Source organism: Trachurus trachurus, assembly GCF_905171665.1.
Source record: "Trachurus trachurus genome assembly, chromosome: 1".
NCBI classification, from domain to species: domain Eukaryota; kingdom Metazoa; phylum Chordata; class Actinopteri; order Carangiformes; family Carangidae; genus Trachurus; species Trachurus trachurus.
The window spans coordinates 32,104,917-32,125,956 of record NC_139891.1 but is presented as its reverse complement, the minus strand read 5'-3'; the positions used below and the strand labels follow the sequence as shown (position 1 = coordinate 32,125,956).

The following is a 21,040-nucleotide window of genomic DNA, read 5'->3' as shown; positions in this document are numbered from 1 at the left end:
GCCGCCATGTTTGGAAATAAAACCACAAAATCATATGACATGATGTGTTTATGTTGGGGAGGGGTCACGTGACAGCGCTGTACGGGATAGTTTCAGCCCTCGGCGGAGACTGTCAGGCAGCGGTGCAGAAACACAACACAACAAAACACAACACACAGCTGCACAAGCTAATAAAGCACCTATGTAGGGCCTCCTTGACCACTAGGGGGCCCCAAAGAGCAATTATGAAAGGTGCTCTTGGACATTTGGCCCCCAGGATCTCATGGGGTTCACAGAGCTAATGTCTGTAACCAAAATTGTATTTATACATATTTAGATTTAAAAATCCCAATTGGATAATCAAAATATAAACAAAGAGAATAGGGGCACAAACTTACAACTGCTGTTTATTTTTGTAAATAAAAATTTAGGAAGTTTGTCGAGGGCTTCAAGGAAAAATGGTTGGGAATCACTGTGTTTGGAGGCTAAGGTCATATAACACAAAAAATAGTGGTGAATATTCCTGCAAATCCTGCAATGGAGTCAAATGACACATGAAATGTAGCTACCCACATTTTGATTAGCTCGCTAGGTTTGTTTGCTTTTTAATAATTAGTTCTCAAGACTTTTTAATACAATCTCACACTCTTCGTCTGCACCTCCTCGCTGTACTGAGCATCCAGTATTGATTCAGTAAGGGACAGTGCATTTTATTTTACAATACAGGATGATCCAGTATTATTAACAGTTTATTCATCATGTTAACTCGTGCTTTACGCAATTTCTGTGTGATTCTTGTGTTATGTCTGTGTATTAACAATGTGTGTGGGCCAGGCCCTAGGCCACGCAGTGCCCACCACTCTCTGGGGAATGGGGTCGGTTTGAGGTTTCTGAATTGCAAATACAGGATATAGGATATTTGGTTTTAGCTATCGATCACTGTATTAAGTTTTTTTGTCCAATTGACATGATTGCTATAATATTCATTAATCAACATGTATAAAAATATCTATCAGATGTTTTTTTGTTATTGCTGTTCAAAGATTAGCCTATAGAAGGAAATATCAACTTCCAACCACTACATGTGCATAATCATAACTTCAGTTTATTGCAAGCCACGGTTGAACTTGACTTGAAAAAAGCAACACTCAGACAAATACAACATATCATATGGTCACATTAAAAAGACAGCGCAATAGCGTAAACAGGAAGTGAAAATGCTACATGAGATAAAAGTTTTTTTTTTTCATGGTACAGCTTCTGGAATAATGCACTTCATGGCAAAAAAAAAAAAGTTCCTTAACTTTGGATCGTCCTGCCACAAAATAAAAAATAAAAATCTAGTTGGCAAATCTAGGAGTCTAATTCTCTAGACCTGTTTGTGTGGATCTGTAACTCCCATGATGGTGTTAAGCATGGCTGTAATACATTTTGATGTTTTTTCTGTAATAATGTGTAATACATTAGGTTTTCCGTTTTGAATTGTTTTGATGAAGCTCGTAGATAAAGTTTTTTTGAACGTGCCGTGAAGAATATGTATAAAATCAGTTACCGGTAGATTATTAAATGTACTTGTGCAATCCTGTTGTGTCTTTGGATTCATATAATCCATGGCCTCACACAGTGCTCGGTCACATTATCACACTCCTCCTCTGGAATAGCACCATTCAAAAAAGAGAGCTTCGATGAAAACATAATGCTACGATCAGAGAAAGGCTGTGGCTGGACTATGGCGTACGTACATTCAGACAGAAGACAAGGTCACTCAGTTAAATTCATCCTCGTCCCATGTTATGCTACAATTAAACTGCTTCCACGGGGAAACAGGAGTCAGTGGAAACTGTGGCAGTCTAAAAAAAAAAAACGTTCAAATCCTTGCTCTTATATGTTTTTCCTCACATGTAACACCCACATGATAAGACTGAACACACATGAGGAAAACAACAAGCTTTGACTTGACAAGATACAATGGAGTAAGATTCGGAAGCATGCAAAATACATACGTATATGATGTGTTCCCCATTCAAACATAATAAACCAGTGTTTTATATTGACAGTAAGTATGTTATAAATCATTCACCATTGGTTTTTTACTTATTGCCAATTTGTAGTGGCTTCCCTGAACCAGTGTTAGCAAAGTGCAAGGACATTTTTGGTGTGTATTTTTAAACATAACTTATAATGTATGTAATGTAATGTATGCATATATTGTTAGTACAATTAGATATTGAGAATGAGCTGATATGACAGTGGTAACAATCTATATATCTTTCACTTTCCAAACATCTAACTATTCCATTAACAGACCAGACCTGCAATGTGCTGTACACATAATACACACAGCAAAGAAATCACCTTAAATGGCCTCACAAAAAAAAAAATACATGACACACAATTACCCAAAGCAAAAACATTCACTATAATATGGCATTTGATTTGATTTGTCTACTAAACCTGAAGCTGAGGTCACTTTTTCATCACGATGCAGAACAAATCTCTTGCTGTGGGTATTCAAGTAGTCACAGGAGCTAAATAATCAATCTGTCATTGTAGGAAGTTACATTAAATAAAATCCCATTCTGTACACAACTAAAAGGCCTATTTACCACAGACGAAAACAACGTAAAACAGAAATAAGGGTGAATACTTTTAAAATTCAAACATGTTACAGCTGGAGAGGCACATGCAGGTGCACATTGAGTAACGCTGGTTACTCTTAACGTTAAAGAGGAACTATGCAGGATTTTTACTTCAACTCTGCTACATTTTCACCTTAATTAAACAGCTTCAGAGTATTTGTAATGGTTAGATAAATGACTTGTAACTTGTTCCAGGGAGAATGGAGGCTCTCTGCCTTCCACCTAGCGTCTCTTGGCTGAAAACCAACCTTGTAAGATCAGAGCCGGAGGCGCCAGTGGTGTCCCGTAACCCATAATCTCTTGTTTGTAACAGATAAGAAGATGATATTGATATATTGATGATATTTAATGTTATCCACCACTCCATGAATTGCTTTCTTGCCGGCTTCATTGAAAATTAATGCACATGCTCGGGAGGAGGGTTAGCAACACAGAGGAAAAGCGACCAGACTTGCATAGTTCCCCTTTAACTAGAAACTTAGTTTTTACTGAATCAATCTATATTTAGATCAAAACAACTTTACATCAACACCCGTCATACTCTACATCACCCAACTGCCTCGTATCGTATCGCTCTGCTATGTTGGTTTTAGCTAGCTAAACACCAACAACCGTTTAACGTCTCATCACTGCTTCAAATCATATCACTCCACTGTTCTTATATGGATGACTTAACCGTTGGATTTAACGTCCGACCAACGCCATATAGTACCTCTGCTATGAACAGCAACAACTAGGCTACATGTAGCCTACAGACGGTCAGGTAGCTAACCCTCCAACTCTAGAGCTAGCCACCACACCACCAGTTACTCTTAGTATTAACTTTTAAATTGTGGGTAAGGCAACGACACATGGACAGTTTTCTTCCAGTTAGCTACTAACCTTGACCTCCTTACCATGGTAAGACAATTTTTTTATTACATCGGCAGTGGCTACCAAACGCCTAACGCCTCACTTCATATCACTGCACCAACCTTAACTGCCATTTTTGTTTGGTCCAAGGCAAAGCAAATGTAGTGTCAAATCCTAATCAATCTCTGTTCTGTAGTTAGTTCCTATTATTTCTAATAGTCAATTCTCCCATTAATCCTGAGGTAATGTACACAATAAATCTAAACCAAAACAAATGTCAGCATAGGCTACAATAGTAAAAATTTAAGATGACCGAATTCCCTTCGGGTGTTTCAGTATCACGGTTTTGATATTCCACATGTTGACTCAATGGCTTACAGGGACACCTAAGCATAATAAAGCCTTTGCACATGTCATTATTAATACCTGTTTTTTTTCACTAAGTACAGCCTGAAGAGGACCCAACTGATCCTACAGAGCATTAGAGCTAAAAGGATTTTATAAAGAGAAATTTGATGAGGTAAAAATTTGTTTTTGTCACCAAAGACAGAAAACAAATGATGCAAAAAAGACACGTATGGAAAAAGAAAAAGATTCAAATGGTGACTGGCTTCTTCCTGTTGGTGATGCTTTTGCACTACAACCTTTATTTTATGTTCTGATCCATAAGCAAGAGTGAACAGCCCTTTACTGTAGAAGTTAAACGAAGAGTTCTGGTGGTTAGGTTGGGTTTCCGTTGCCTCCCTCATGGGGGCAGATGAGCAGAGTGGAGTCCAGGTCCAGGCGGAAGGCCGGGTAAAGTGGCTGAGAGAACAGGCAACGAAACGTGTGCAGGAGCACCATGGAGTCCGAAACGCTGTAAAAGGACAACGCTCCTTTCTGGCGGTCTAGGAACACGCCGATCCGGGGGCAGGGCGGCGCCGCCACCGTGGTCTTGCGGTTGTCGTGCCAGGCGGCGTATCCGGCGTGAGTGCACCTCAGCCGCCAGGAGTTCTCGTTGCGTCCCAGCAGGCAGGGCTTTCCTCCGCCTTTCCGCCCGATGCCTCGGTAGGTGACGCCGATGTCGATCCAGCCGCCCCCTCTCCACTCCACCTCCCAGTAGCTGGCGCCTCCGAACTGGCCCTCCCGGCACAGGACCTGGGCCACCGAATCGAAGCGCTGGGAGTGAGGGGGGTACGACTGGGGCTCCTCGCCACAATGGGCGCCTTGGGGACCCTCGACGAGAATCAGAGTAGGGTGGGCCGTGTCTGGATCCAAGGACAGACGACACGAATCTGAGCAGAAAGAAAGAAAAGATAAGATTTCAACCAAACACTTCCATTAAGATACACTTTGCATACTGTACATGGGAGTCAGATGATGTTCTCCACCAAGCAATTGATTGAAATGGCCATGATTACTTAACACTGAGATGCAAAATTGACTTTTGCATTGGCATAAATGAGTTTATTCGTCCAAAATCTCCACTTCAGCTGCAGCAATTGATGTAACAAGTGTCAATGCCTAAAGGTTTGGTTGTTGTAGTTAATAGAGATAGTCAGTCAGTACGTTTACATGACACTTGAGAAAACTGAATTATTGCCTTAATCCGACTATAACTGGACAACTGGATACGCCGCCTGGCACTGGACAACTGAGTGCATGTTAAACGCGAGTTCTCCAACTCCGATATTAGTCAAAGCTGTACGATGAACCATCTTGCTGTTGTTCGAAAATGCCGGTCTGCCGCCTGGCTAATATAATAGGTCAGCCGGAAAAGGGGCCGTATTAACCCGTGGAAACAACGCATTATCGCCACCTGGTGTTGAGGAGGAGGACACGTCCCCGTCAGTTATTCGATTTTCTCAGTTGCATGTAAACTGGGACAAGGACAGAAGTCCGATTAGACGCCAAAATCTAATTCTGAGCATAGCTCAATTAAGCTGTGTATGTAAACGTACAGAGTGAGAGAAAGATGCTTTTTATTGTCCTAGCTAGGAACATGGTTGTTAAGTCGGTAACCAGGTTAGTGCATCAACCAAACTTTGGTCCACAACAACTTTGATGATTGATCGTTTTTTTTTTTTTTTTACCCCATGTCCAAATGAACTGAATCTAAGAATAGAGGGTTTTGTATGTTGTAGAGACTGACACATATTTGCCTCAAACCATTTGTGATTATGGTTGACATAAATCAGATTTACTTGACTTATCAGTAGTTGTAGCAAGCAAAGATTTCAAGCATCCACTGGGTTCAGAATCTGAAGTTTGATGCTTAATTGGAAGTTGGACATATAGACTGCTAAGTGCTAAGAGAGTGCTGAAGTTTTATTTGAATGGTATTTTAGCCAATAATCATTCAAATACTTAAGTCTGAACCAAATAAAACCTATTATTGGCTAAAATACCATGACATTTCTAGTAATCCTATGACTTTTCTGTCAGTGCCACCTTAAGTTTGACACTACTGATTTCCAAACACCACACAATGCCAATCAATATGTTTTCCCTCTATGACTCTATGTTTTCAGAGATTTTATCCAGTTCCAAGGGCCGAGTGAGGACGTGGACAGACACCATGTCGAGCCATCTACTGTTTCAGCTGACATTTTGGCATGGAGCGGATAAATGACACATACGGCCTTAATCATCCGTTGACCAAATGAATTAGTAATGCCTGACAAGGTGCTGCTACCTCTGTCATCCTGTCAGCTGGCTTGTTTTTGTCCAGACAAGGCACCGGACTTAATGACGGCAACCCTGAATGTCATAAATACAGTATGATTGCCATGCATCATTGATGAGAGTCCAGACTGGGGTCTCAGATTTCCCAGCAGGACTCTCATTATGTGGTGGACTAGAAGCATGGAGAGGAAAAAAGGATGGAAAAGGAGGGGGAAAAGGGGGGGGTCAACAGACTGAATGGGTGCACCGGAGAGAAAAAGTGACGAAGTGATGCAGAGCAAAAGAGAAAGGAAACATTAAATTGGGAGGATAGGGGGTGGAGGGTAGGTCACGGTAGAAGAAAGAACCATAGGAAAAGAAAAGATGGAGAGATGAAGCACTTACACCTGAGAAAAGCTGCCCTCATCCTCTGATCAGCCGGCTGCAGAGACAAAGAGGACAGAGGGAATGACACCGGCATTGCTGCAAAGGGACAAATGACAAAAACACAAAGAGAGGTGTTACTGAAAAGATGTGTCCAGATCAGAGAAAACACTGCACAACTGTAACCAACTGGAATTGGAAAGGAAAAGACAGAAGCAAAAAGAGTAAAATAGAAACAGTATATGTAGCTATGCATGGCCAATCAGCCAATCATAAAGCACTGGAAAACGTTTCAAAATAACAAAAGAAGGCCATGAATGTTTTATGTGTTGTTAATTGGAAGTCATAAGCCAATGGATGTCCAAGGTGGTGGGGCTGCAGAGGAAGTGAGAGAAGCCAACAGACAGATTGATTTTGTACCCAGTTAATTAACACCGCCTTAAAAGTTTCAAGTGTTAGGCTACAATAAACATTAAAGCTACTACGTGCATTTTTTCTGTTTTGGTGAAAAATTTTGCTTCTGGCCAAACATATGTCCGAGTACTCGGCCTGAGTCTGGCCAATTGTTTGGGGCAGGTTTAGACCATGGAATTGGACACAGTACATTGAACCAGAAGAAAAAGAGCATGTAGCTGAAGTATGGGTGTGGGTATGGGAATATGGTATTTTTTGAAGGACTTTCACCTGGTTTGATACATGGAGTTAGCAGGATGTGGAGTGTGTTTGTTTGCCATTACCCATTAGTGATATTCTGGCTACAAACACCAGGATCAGTACAATCCGCTCCACACATAGCAGCTTTAATGTTAATGTTGGTCCAATTTGTTAAATTAGCCCTTTTTGAGCGAACAAAGCCAAAATTACCCATCTGTGCACCTCAAAGTTAGTTTGGTTAGTTCACCACCAAGTTGACCAGAAATACCTGATGTTTGTCCACTTACCCCCGGCACCATGTTGCCCTGCTGTTGGCTGCATTTGCTGAGGTTTGATGTTCTCCAGATCTCTGCCACCTCCTCCATTACAATAGATATGAATAGTTTTGAATATGTTTAAAAAATAATAATAACTTAATATCAATGAAAACAAAATAGACTGAAAACCTATGTAGGCTAAGTAAGTCCCAGTTAGCGGTGGCGTGTTTTCACTGAAAACTAGTATTTTGTCTATCAAGTACTGACAGCCAAAACATTATGATTTAGATTTTCCTTTAGTTAAGGCTACTGAATTTTTGTAAGCACTTCCAGCTCAAAAAAATATTATTTTCCTTTAAAGATATGGCTAACAAGAGACAAACTCCACATGCTAGCATATAGCTAGCACATTGGTGCTTCCAGCGAAGTGCTAACCTTCTCACAATAACAAAGCCAGTGTGTTTATGTTAAGCAAACATTTTGATCTTTATATAAAGATGAGTAAAAATGTATTCACTGATGATAGCACTAGAGGAAATATTGGGAGATCACTAAAATGTCCTGGCGCTACACCGCTAGCATCGCTAATGTAGCCTACAAGTCTGTGGTCAAAGTTTAAAGACCAATGTTTGACTGTTTCTGGCACCGTTAAATGAAAAACGGCCCTAACACTGGATCTCCATTGTTCCTGTGACTCACTGTCACTGTAAAAAAAAAAACAACAACCTCCAAATAATTAATTTAAACTAAAGTGAGTTAATTCCAATTAAACGTCACTGAAGCGGTGAGCACGGCGCCGAGCTGGAGACGAGCCAGAGCCGGTTGTTATCAGACATCGGCCCGCGACGTCCTCCCCGCCATCAATTATTAAAACTCTGTGCTGTCCCTCGCAGTGTTAAATGTCATGTCAAAACCTGCAGCCTGGTAAAAATGGGTCACCTGTGTCACCCAGGGAGTGTGCATGTATTTGTGTGTGTGTATCAGATTTCTAATCCTTTACCTTTTACACACTCGCCACCAGAGATGTAGTTCTCATTAACTGGAAGAGAAATCAGAATACAACAGTAAGCAATGTGTTTTTGTTTTGTTTTGTTTAGTGTTCATCTAAAACAGTGTTGACTTATGTCTTCCTGTCCATAGGTGATGTGTTTGTACCGGCGCGGCTGATCTTGTCCACCTCCTCCCTGCACACCTCCTCCACGCGGCTGCGCAGGTGGCACAGCGCTCTGCGGGCACCGCTGAAGGCCTCGGTGGGCAGGCTGAGGGCTCTGGAGTGCCGACCGGCGGTGAGCGGGGCGCACAGCAGCGGGGCCGCCTGTCAGTGGAAAAAAATACAGCCCAGGTTGAGTATCTATAGCCCCACCCTCCTTTTCCTCCCTCCCTCCCTCGTTAAATCCTTGTACAATTGAATTTGAAAATAGCACCAAGACGGGAGGTGTCTTTTTCCACTGGTCACTGCTGACTCATTATCTTCCCTCATCCATTCTCATTCTTCCTCCCCCCTCCCTCCCTCCTTCGACTACACACTGATCACTCTGGGTTTTTCTCAGCTCTTATGACTTCCTGGATGCATTAGCTGTGATGCATTTATTTCTCAGTGAGTAGAGCTAGCCTCATGTAGCTCTGTCCCTTACAAAACAAAAATATACTGCAATATATTGGAAAATATCAAGTGATGTATTAGGCAATATATTCCCATATATGGGATTCAATATTATATTTTCCAATATATTGCAATATATGCATGGATCATATATGTGTATATATTGATACATACATACATAAAAAATATATATTCAGTCAAGACCCAAAAAGGCACTATATTTTTACATGTAATATATACTTTAATATACTGCAGTCTATGCATGTGCCATATATATATATACATATATATATATAGGCCTATACACCTTGATGTCAATTTGATGTTGAAGATTGGTCAAGATTTTGACTACATTTTTAGTTACACAGCTAAAAACATGGTTCAGTTAAAAACTGTAACTGTAATCTGTAAACATTTAGGACATTTTTCATTTCACAACATAGGCACTGTACTGCATGCACTTTAAGAATAGCACTTTATGATAGATACCGTCTGACAATGCACTTTAGAAATTCACTACTTTTTTTCTTTAGTGAATCTCTAATAGCACTTTACGACATACACTGTCAGAAAAATGCACCTTAGTATTCCACCACTTTTTATTTCGCTCTACCGATGCAACCATCGTGTGATGTAATGTATTTGTATTGTAATTGATGTCTGATTCTACTGTGACTGTATTTGTAGTCCATGGGACAACGGATGGAAATTAGCTCCAGAGCTAAATCCCATTACAAATAAAGGAATAAATGAAATGAAAATAAATGTTAGTTTTTTTGACAGAAATTAAATTCTTGGATGTTTTAAAATATTTCAAAATAAAAGATACACTGTGGCAGCAAACAATGACAGATAACTCTCCCCTTCTTTTCCCACCATTACATCTTCCACGTGTCTTTCTGTCGTCTTTCCCTCTCACCTGTACAAAATGCGCGTTGTCTTCAGTTTGCAGCAGCTGCCCGATCTCCTCGTCCCTCCTCCTCAGCTCCTCCAGATCTTTCTCCAGCATCTCGATGTCGCGCTCGGCCCTCCCCACCACCGCTCGCTCCTTGGCCTCCAGCCTCGCTCGAACCTGTGGCACAGAAGCAGAAGATGTGATGAAGAGCACGAACACGACGAGCAGGAATCAAACCACCATCACTGATGTTTCTTCTTCGTATCTTACTGCAGGTTTGGTTTTGTTTTGTAAGTGAGCTGCTGCTGCTGTCACTCACTTTCCCTCCTACTGTTACAACTACCTGACATCACTGTTGGTGCCTTTTAGCTCCTGCTCCTCACCTCTGCCTTGGTCTTCTCCAGGCGGAGCGCCATGTCTGCAAACACAGCTTCACTGTCCTCCAGAACAGCTGATGCTGACACCTGAAACACACACACACACAGCAGAAGAGAGAAGAACAAAGTAAACACTTAAGAACCAATGATTCGCTATTGGCGACTGCATGGCGACCTCAGTCGATCAATAAATCACATTTCTTTGGCTCATAAATCAAGTAGCACTTTCTTGTGTTTTCTTGCAGCACTGTGGCACTTTCTTGTGCTTTCATGTATTGTTTTTATGTAGCCTATTATTTTATTGCTTTAATGTAAAGCACTTTGGGTACCGTCTGGCTATTGTAAAGGGCTATACAAATAAAATTTTATTGATTGATTGATTGGAATCCAGCATCTTTTAACTTTTCAAATGATATTTCATTTCAGAGTTAGGCTTCAATCTGCCTCCTCATGCTCCACTCCAGTATCATATTTCTACAGCAATAAGTATATATATCACATAAAGTGAAGAAAACTTTTACTTCATGGGGCCACTTTGAGTTTCTACAACGTAATATGAGTCATTATACAATTTCTGTATGTTGATCGCCCTGCTAATAATCAATAGGATCAGTTTTCACTTTCAGCATGTGTAAATAGATAGTACTGTAGCAAGCAACACATTTCTAGTGAAGGTGATTCAGATTTAAGCATGTAGCCATGGAACTAAACCCTCCACTGTATCTAGAATAGTGTTTTCCAACCACTGTGGTGTGGCACACCAGAACAACTCAAAGTTTGTTCTGACTTTCAGCATAAGTCCTCTCATGTAACGTTTTGCTGTAAAATATGGCTGAAGGCACGAGTGGAAGTGTGCACTGTGCATAAGTCCAAACAAACATTATTTAGCTCCTAAAAATAATTTGGCTTTGTTGAGCATCTGTGTCTGCAATAGTGACTGTCTGGCAGAGTTGGCTAATAAAATAGGACTCTTTTATGTCAATGGGTGTAGTAGTGGCAGAAGCCTGCACAATGACCTGGCCTTAGCAATGTCCATTACTGAGTCAGAATAAACTAACTATACTGTAAGAGACAATATTCTTATTATATCTACTGTATTAGGCTGCACTGTGTCATTCCTGGTTAGTGGTGTGCTGCAGGATGTAGCTAAGGAGCTAATGCAGTGGTTTTCCATGAAGCTGGATGATGCTGATGGGAGGAGAAGAGAAGAGAAGAGAAGAGAAGAGAAGAGAAGAGAAGAGAAGAGAAGAGGCTTTCCTGGAAGATGAAGGAGGGGCAGAGACACTGGAACTTAAATTAGATTTGTAGTGGGAATGGAAACAATAGCTCCAGTGAGTGTGTGTGTGTGTGTGTGTGTGTGTGTGTGTGTGTGTGTGTGTGTGTGTGTGTGTGTGTGTGTGTGTGTGTGTGTGTGTGTGTGAGTGAGGGACGGAGATAGAGTGAGGCAAGTGTGAGGGTCTGATGTGACAGGGACAGACCAAGACGAGTCTATTTATAAAACTCTTATCTCATGTGCAGACTAGAGCATGGCACATACCATAATGCTGTACACTGCTGTGTATACTAGGAGTCTATAGAGCTACTCTATTCAATGACATCACAGTCATTGATCACAGTTATTAATCAATACCTACTGGGGGAAAAACAAACACGTATTGTAATTGGAGAGAAAAGACTCATTTGAACCTGATAACTGTTAGAAACTGGCACCTTTACATTATTATACCTGTATGCACAACATATAAGGTAAATACCATATTAGGGAAGAGAGGATACTCAACACTGATTGGTCAGAGAGTTTACCTATATGGATCAACCAGAGCAGCAACAGAACCAACTAGACATGGAAGTGCAGCAGCAATTTAAAGTTAAATGAGGACAAATGAAAAAAAAGAGCACATTGGACCCACTGCAACGTCTCTTAACTGACTTACTGTCTCTTTTGTGTATTACTCCTTGTTTATATAAAGGCTCTGAATGGTTTAACACCTCTGAACTCTCCCTCCAGAGTCAAGCTGCTTCTCTACGTACTGAACAGTTGAGACAAAGAAGCAGAACGAAGCAAAACTGTGGAGGAACAAACCTCTGAATATCTGTCATCATGCAACGTCTGTTAACTCCTTGGCTACCTGGAAGCTTTTGGTTCAGGACGCTATGGGGTGTGTAGACTACATCTGTAAAGAACTGGATCAGAAACTGTGTGTGTGTGTGTTTTCTGTGTGTGTGTGTGTGTGTGTGTGTGTGTGTGTGTGTGTGTGTGTGTGTGTGTGTGTGTGTGTGTGTGTCACCTTGAGGGACTCTAAACTCTGCTGGAACTCCTCTATCTCTCGCTCTCCGGTCCGAATCCTCCCCTGAAACATCCTCTGAGCCTCCTGGAGCTGCAGCTGGAGGACAGACAGACACACACAGATGACATATACATTTATAAGGAGAAACAGCATCATCTATGATGTCACACTATGGTTCAACTTTATGATGCAGATGAGTGTAGAGCAGTGTTGGGAACGTTACTTTTAAAAAGTAATTAGTTATAGTTACTAATTACTTCTCCCAAAAAGTAACTGAGTTAGTAACTCCACTACTTCACTATAATAGTAACTAGTTACCAGGGAAAGTAACTATTGCGTTACTTTTTCTTTCTTTTTTTTTAAGTTTAAATATGTCGAAGAATTTGTATTTTTAAATTGTATTTTATTGTTTTCATATATTTCACTGTTCGCAATTATGGAATGCGAGTGTGTGTTTTATTGAAAGTGAGGCTGGTGTGCCTATGAAAATAGGTTACAGTGGGTTTTTTAAGTGCTGTGGCTACAAGCAAATCTCATATTGTCTCTGTACAAAGACAACAAAGACCTTTTTAAATGTGAAAACAGCGGAGACCTATTCAAGATTTGCGTTTAATAACAGGCGAAACATCAAAATTAATTTATTCATGGCCACATTAAGTGAAATTATTAACTTTACCGATTATCCATCTGATTATCTGTCCTGCTGCGAGCGCACAACTTCTCAGGGTATCTGCGGATCCTTAAAAAGTCTTAAATTCATGTATCTAAAATTAACGCCTTAAAAAGTATTAAATTTATTAGAAAATTCTAAGATGGTCTTAAATATATAATACACAGCATCATAAAATATGTATGCACTTTTATATGAAATAACAGGGTATGCGCGCGGGGTCTTAAAAAGTCTAAAATGTGAAAATCTAAATTTTAGGTCTTAAAATGTCTTAAATTTGTTGAATTATTGTGTTCAAGTCTTAAATAATTTTAGACAGGTCTTACATTTTCTTATGCCCACCATGGGCGAGCATTTCACTCGCATTTGCCCCTAAAAACGGGAAAATCACAAAAAGAAAGAGCACAACCTGCGATTGGTCCAAAACTACAAATCCCACAATTCTCTGCTCTCAACAATAACAGTAGTTAGTGTAAGTAAGAGAGAGTGGAGCTGTAGGTGAAAAGAGGAAACAACGCACGTCTGGTCCTGTTCTATGTTGTTCGTTCACACCGTCACCGTTTATTCGTTACGTCCGCGGTGTAAAAGGCCGTGACGCAAAGACGCGATTAGGCGCGAGACGCGGTAGACGCGACTTTTTTTTTTTTGCGACGCTACACCCGATTCTTTTATGGCGACGGGACCTTCGCGTCTTCGTCCTTTTCATCGTGTTTGGCGGGAAGACCCGCAAGGGGCTTCCCGCCAAACACGAGGAACGCTTTTTTTTCGCTCGAGTTTATACGCGCGACCAAACGCGAGATACGCGAGAAATGCGATTTATCGCTCGTTTTGACTTTGTGTAGCCTAAATTCGCGTCTTCACGAGCCCGCCCATTTTCACTACAACAACAACATTTCTGCTCTCACCAACCATGGTTGAGGTCACAACGCTGCTGTAGCTGCTCTGGAAGAGTTCCAGCTGATGAGCTACAGAGACTTTAGAGTCAAGGAGGAGCAGTGCGTCGCTGTGTCGGACTGTTTGGATTTAATGAAGAAGCTGCACAGAGTCAGGTGAGCAGAAGCTCAGGACAAACACTTCGCTCCGGGACATAATACCTCACATGTTCTTGTCTTTTACCTCAGGGAGATTAAAGTAGTGTCTGTTTCCACTTTCCCTCCGATCTCGGCAGCTTCCCTCTGCTAGTCTGTGTGTGTGAGGCTAAACTGCGTGCGTGTGTGGTTTGTGTACAAACTGAACACTGCCTCTGATTGTTTTAGCATGAAACCTTACTCTGCCTCAACCAATCATCATCACTTATGCGGTTGTCTCGTCCCTCCCTCCTCCCCCCTCCCCTCACCAAAGGAGAGGAGGAAAAAACAACAACAGTTTAGCAGCTTCTGTGTCTGAGATGAGCCAAGTCGGAGGACAACGGCTTCACTGAGTAGTTTGTAACGCGCCTCATTTAATTGTCGGTAACGGCGTTGTAACGGTGGAAATAGATTAACCTACTCGTTACTGAAAAAGATAACGCCGTTAGTAACGCCGTTTATTGTAACGCTGTTATTCCCATCAATGGTGTAGAGTGTGGTAAAACCAAACTGCTTCCATTTGGCCTAGACAAACTGAATATTCAACAGTTTTTGCTTTCTGGTTGTTACAGAGTGGAGTTGATTTGATCTGGGTTTGATGTTTGACCAGATCCATTCATTTTTTTATTTCAATCTAATGGCAATAGCATCATAAACAAACTGAATCTGACTTTTCCAGGGTCCTTTCAGTTCACAGCATGAAAACAAGTTGTGAAATCAGATCAGCCAGAACTGATCAATGTCTTTACAGCTCAGACAAACACTGAAGAACCTCTGATCTTGAGTTTAATTCTGGTTTTCCAAAAGCTCTGAATGTTAGACACACTCTGCCCTACACAGGCAAAGTGCAGTACTATCTGTAAAAATGCCAAACTGAGAAAAACAGCTTTTTGTGTATGAATAACTACCAAGTTTATAATTGATTAGATAACGGTGGACTGAATTAAATGTCGCCTATTTTGTAGTTTGTCTTTCTGACCAATTTTGACCGTTTTATGGCAGATACTTTGCCTTGGTATTAGCTACAGATACTGCACTTTTGCCTAGTGCTTTTTTGGATGGACAGCAAAATAAAAAAGCCCAATAACTCTGGAAATTTTACCAGTACCAATATCAAATTCTACCAGATTGAAGAGAATATGCCACACTTTTGATTGGTCAAATTTTTTTTTTTTTTTTTTAATGCAGATAGGCTACTGCACTTTGCCTTTGTAGGGCAGCACTGGTCAGGGAGATTTTGGGAAACAGAAGTAGGCTGGAGTCTGATTTTGGTGTTTGTTGTTTGGGAATCACTGGCCATCAACTCCAAACTGTCCCTGCAGTGTCCCTCTGTCTCTCTACCTGTCTCCTGGCTCTCTGTGCGTCCCCGCTGTGCGCCTCCTCCTGGTCCGCCTGGCACAGCAGACAGTCCCCGCTCCAGTCCGCCGCGGCCTCGGCCTCGGAGCCGCCGCTGGCCGCGGGCTCCGGCTCCAGCCCGAGGCGGTGCTGAGCGCACAGCCGCTCCGCCGGACACTCCACCGCGGCCACCAGCTTGTGGCGCCGCAGCGTGCCGACCTCCCGGTGCGGCAGGACGTGCAGCTCGCAGAAAGACGCCAGACAAACCAGACACGACTTGGCCGCCCGCAGCCTGCTCTCCGCCGGGCAGAAGTCGCACGGCACCTCGCCCACCCCCACCGTGTAGTAGTACAGGTCCGGCGGACTCATCACCATCTCCGTCAGCTTCAGCTTGTCCACCACCTCGGCCAGCACCGTGTTCCTGCGCAGCACCGGCCGCGGGCTGAAGCTGTCGCGGCACTGCGGGCAGCTGAAGTGGCCCGAGTCCGCCTGGTCCCAGTAGTTGTTGATGCACGTCATGCAGTAAGTGTGTCCGCAGGGGATGGACACCGGGTCCTTCAGGATGTCCAGGCAGATGGGACACCGGAACTGGCTCTCCGTCACCGAGATGTTGGCCTGGGCCATCCCGATCCCGATCCCTGCAGGACGGTCGGTCCTCTCCGGTCCTCTCCGGTCCTCTCGTCCTCTCCGGTGGCTTCTGGTCCGCTGCTGGTTCCCAGTCTCCCTCCCTGACTCTCCCGGACCTGGTTGTGTTGTTGTGTGGACTGGAGGAGTGGGTGGGTGGGGTCTGGATACGGGAATAACCCTTCCGCAGTGTCATCCAGGCTCCAGCCCATCATCACTTCAGTGTCAGAATCAGCCCTCAGCGCTGTCTTACAGGCAGTCACATGTCAGCTGGAAACCATCACATCTCCTTCCCTCAGGACTGGTTTGTCCACATTTGTCTCTGTCACTATAATTAAAATGTATCACACTAACTGTATTTGTTTTCATTTTAGGTTCAGGCTGAACCAGTGTGACGCAGGTATGGGGAGTAGGCCTATGGGAGTACCCAAACCTCCTCACTTATAATAGCCTACATATAATCATATAATATAAAATAAAATAAAGGCCAGGAACATACTGGGGAACTCATCTCATCCTGGTCACCCTCTGTTTGAGCTGAGATACAAGGCTCTAAATAAAGGACAAACAGACTAAGAAACATTTTTTTTGTTACCCAAGAGCCGTTGCTGTCCTGAATGCTGCTTAAACCAATGTGCAATGCTGTAAGCTGCAAATTGAGCTATGAAATTGTTACAAGATGGTTGTTTGTGTATGTTTTAAATTACTATTACTATTACTATTATTTATATTTGTTGTATTTCTGAATCAATGGGATTGCAACCAATGTCATTGTACTTGTGCAATGACAATTAAAGTCTAATCTAATCTGAAAGGTGCTGAAATTGTGGCTGCTCACAAAATCATTACTACAATGGTGAAATGAGCAATACATGCACTTTACAAAGAGCAACATCAGACATAATGTCACTCTGCCTGATGCTCATGTGTTCAGAAAAGTTGTTAGATGAATAAATATAAAGGACTTCCTGTAGGGCTGTATGATCTTTGCTGCTGCATCTCTAAGGCGTCTCCCGAGGACATGGTTTGGTGAAATCATGGAAGAGGAAATAAATCACTGTGAAGGGGAAATGGTGCAACACAGACAACACTAGTAACCACAAGTACAGTAGCTCATGTCCAACACACTGCAAACCAGTAAACAGCTGCAATAAATAGTTCTTATTACTGACTATTTGAAACGTACTACTTTGCGTTACGTTACTTTCCCCAAATAGACAAGATGCATGTTGAATTTGTTAGTCTATTATATTTTGTTCACAGTAATATTACACATCTATTGTAAATGTGTTCACACTGACATCCAGTGGCTACGTACAGCAGCAACAATAACAGAACCACTTAGCACCACTTTGACTTTGACTGGAGCAGCCCAATGTTGATGGACTGATAAACAAAGTTGATAGGTTTAGACAGTATATAATGAAACTTGTATCATTTTATTCAGTTGAAAAATAAGTTATTGTTATAAGACAGGCCATACTGCTGAAATAATAAAACATATATATAAAATTAAAGCCGCAAGCGGCGATGACGGGCCCTCGCTCACCCATGCGACCGCGGGGCCTGAGGCATGCCTGGGCTGCAATGTTTTGTTCATCCACCAGGTGGCGCTAAGCAGTTGTGGGCGGGTGCGTTCAGGGTCGGCCCCTCATCACTCATGTGAAGTTTGGAGTGAATCGGACAAAGCATGAGGGAGTTATGAGCAGTTAATGGTTCGTCCACTAGGGGGCAGTAATGCGATGCGTGCAGGTGTGTTCAGGGTCAGCCCCTCATCACACATGTGAAGTTTCGTGGATATCGGACAATGTTGATGTAAAATATGCCACTTCCTGTTTCCACTAGGGGGCGAATGAGTGGGATCGCCTATGAGCATATGGAGACGTTGAGGTCGTGACCCTGGACCTGTGTACCAATTTTCATGTTGATACGAGTTCATTAAAGCCATCAAAAAGCCAAACGTATGTTCATGGCGAGGAATCGTAGCCACGCCCCCACACGGACGCCATTACTCGTAGCTTCACAGCGTTCATGATGTAGCTTCACCACCTTAGTCTGCATGTTTTAGAAGTGGAATGAAGTTGATGGGGTCAACTATGTGCCATCAGCACACGTTAAGGTAAAACCTGGCCACTTCCTGTTACCACCGGGGGGCGCTATGAGTGACGTAGGAAATTAATATATGGGGACGTTCAGGGCGGAGCCGTCATCATGTCCAGCAAGTTTGAAGCTGATCAGATAAAGTATGTGGGTGTGAGAGCTGTTCGAAGGTGAAATGGCGAGCAAACGAAAAGTCGCCAAAATCCTCAAGGCCCCAGAAGCCACGCCCTTTGACCTAGAGACCTGCGGAGCACAACTTTTGATCAGAGTGGCATCTCGGTGGTCTCTAGCCAATTTGAAGTCAATCGGACAAAATCCCTAGGAGGAGATAGATCAAACAGGTCAAAAATTCAAATCAAAATGGCCGACTTCCTGTTGTGATTTCACCATGACATAAGAGGCTTTTTTGTGCGTCTTGCCATGTTCTATAAGCCCACCAAATTCCATGCGTCTAGGTGACACACAAAGGCGGGGCTGATGTTTTGACATTTTCTAGGGGGCGCTATTTAGCCATTTGGCCACGCCCATTTCCAACGACTTTAAAATATCAAATTTTTCGCCAGTCCTGATGTGCATTCCAAAATTTACGCGTTTTGGGGCATGTTGAAGCCTCCAAAAATGCGATCCTTTTGAGAGAAAAAGAATGAAAGAATGAAAGAATAATAATAAACATAGCAGAAACAATAGGGCTTTCGCTGGGCGACAGCAGTCGCCGCTCGGGCCCTAATAAATGCTGAAAATATAAAATAATAAAATAAAAAAGTTGAAGTTGAAATCCTCACACCTCCTCAGGGCTGTGATATAATAGCACTGTTACATACAGTCAGTGTGTGTAGTGGATTATGTCGCCCTCTGCTGATCACTTCCTGTAACATCACCTCAATTTTTGCTGCCATCAAGAATTCAATCTCCACAGTTTCTTATAAATGACGTTTACGACACATTTATATTTCCTGTTCATACATTTATATTCTAAAACGTTTGTTTATATTTTTCTGAACCTCTGGAACCACATGTCTTTCACAGCTGGATTCAGATATGACAAATGCATGATCATAATCAGAAATGTTATGATGTCCAGGTGACTGTTACATTGTCTGTCACATTGTAAATCACACATAGATTTTAATAGTACATTTTGTGTGAAAGTGTCATTAAAGACACATCATTTATCATCATTTTCCTTACATTTAAATGTCAGTAGCTATACTCTATACTTCTAGTGACGTTTTCTATTGCTATTGAGGATTTTTGTCCAGTTTGCAAAACGTTTGAATGACCGTGTAGTTGGTCGTAGTGGTGACTAACATTATGTGATGTGTGTGTCGTCGTCTGTCTGATGTGTTGTGGCTCTGGAAATTGAATTTCAGCAGCAGTTCAGCAGGAGATTGAAGGTTAAGAGCAGGATTTTCAGGTACTTAGGCTTTGCTGCGACTGAGTCATCTCTCTCTCTCTCTGACTCACACATACTCACACACACACACATTCCCGTCTCACTGCATTTACGAGAACCTGTCATTGACATGCCGTATACCTTAAACCTAACCTTTAGTAACTTATCCGTAGATGTTGTAATATATCTATTTATTTTCATTTAAGGTCTTATAACTGCAAAACTGCTTTTAGTTTAGTTTTCTATTATTTTTCTGATGTTTCCCCGTCAAAGAGGGGATGCATTTCACTAATTGTCTCAAACATCTAAATGTCTTGATGAATGATCATATAGATGATTGATTAGTAAAAACTATTTTAAGTTATTAGTTATTGATTGAAAAACAGGCAGGACCACTGCTGTTCTGCAGACATGAGACAGCTCAATGTGATGTCACAAAAGCTAAACTCATATCAACAGAGCCTCCAATCGTCAACTCAGTTTCTTCGTCCCAAAGTCCTTCGTCTGAGAGCTGGACTTCAGAACTCACTAAAGATTGAACCCATGACCTTGATATCCTGATTCTTATATTGGAAGCCCAAGAACAAACCAAAGAAGTCTTTCGTACAAAAGTAGTAGAATTTACTCAGGTCACACGTTCAAGTACTAAAACAGAATACATGATATCTCAAAACATACATCAAGTCATTCAAGTATAAAAACAGAGTACATAATATCCCAGAAGATAGTCAATTGTAACAACCTCAAACCATCAGAACAGAACTGTAACTTCATCGAGCATTTGAGTCTTTCAGGGCGTCATAGTGCTGCAGTGGTTTTCACTGTCTCCTCATAGGAGCAAAAAGGTTCTGGGTTTGATCCCCAGACCTGGAGCTTCACTGGCTGGAGTTTGATTTCTTTGGTTCTCCAGCTTCCTCCTGACAGATTGTTTGTCTCTTTATGTTTTGATGGACCAACGTCATCCCACCTACGTCAGCTGGAATTGGCTCCAGCCCTGCTCCACTCTGCATGGATTAAGAAGTAGCCTATAGCTAATAGATGGATGGATTTGCGTTTTGGGGGGTTTGAAAGCCAAGTTCTTGACATTTGACTGTTACTTGTAGGGATCTTAAAGTGTTTACAATGTCAGTGTCATTGGAGTTGACATTGACGGATGGAGTTGAACTTTAAAGTTAATCATCCACACAGAACCTGGGGACTGAACCCAAGACTTGGTTCATTGTCTCTTGAAGCATTTGCCTTTTTTTCTTTTCTTCTGGACATCGGACAATCACAGTAAT

At 42.0% G+C, this 21,040-nt stretch overlaps 1 protein-coding gene across 1 annotated transcript; it reads right to left on the bottom strand.

Moving 5' to 3' along the window:
• Positions 1–4,129: 4,129 nt before the first annotated feature.
• LOC310988221 (E3 ubiquitin/ISG15 ligase TRIM25-like) lies at positions 4,130–16,395 on the bottom strand. The gene is made up of 9 exons (XM_083974736.1): positions 15,650–16,395; positions 12,572–12,667; positions 10,290–10,370; positions 9,931–10,083; positions 8,564–8,723; positions 8,409–8,447; positions 7,439–7,507; positions 6,519–6,596; positions 4,130–4,744 (listed from the first exon to the last, which is right to left on the bottom strand). The coding sequence occupies exons 1-9, from the start codon at positions 16,265–16,267 to the stop codon at positions 4,191–4,193; spliced, it is 1,848 nt and encodes a 615-aa protein (XP_083830862.1). The 5' UTR covers positions 16,268–16,395; the 3' UTR covers positions 4,130–4,190.
• Between the last annotated feature and the right edge of the window lie 4,645 nt (positions 16,396–21,040).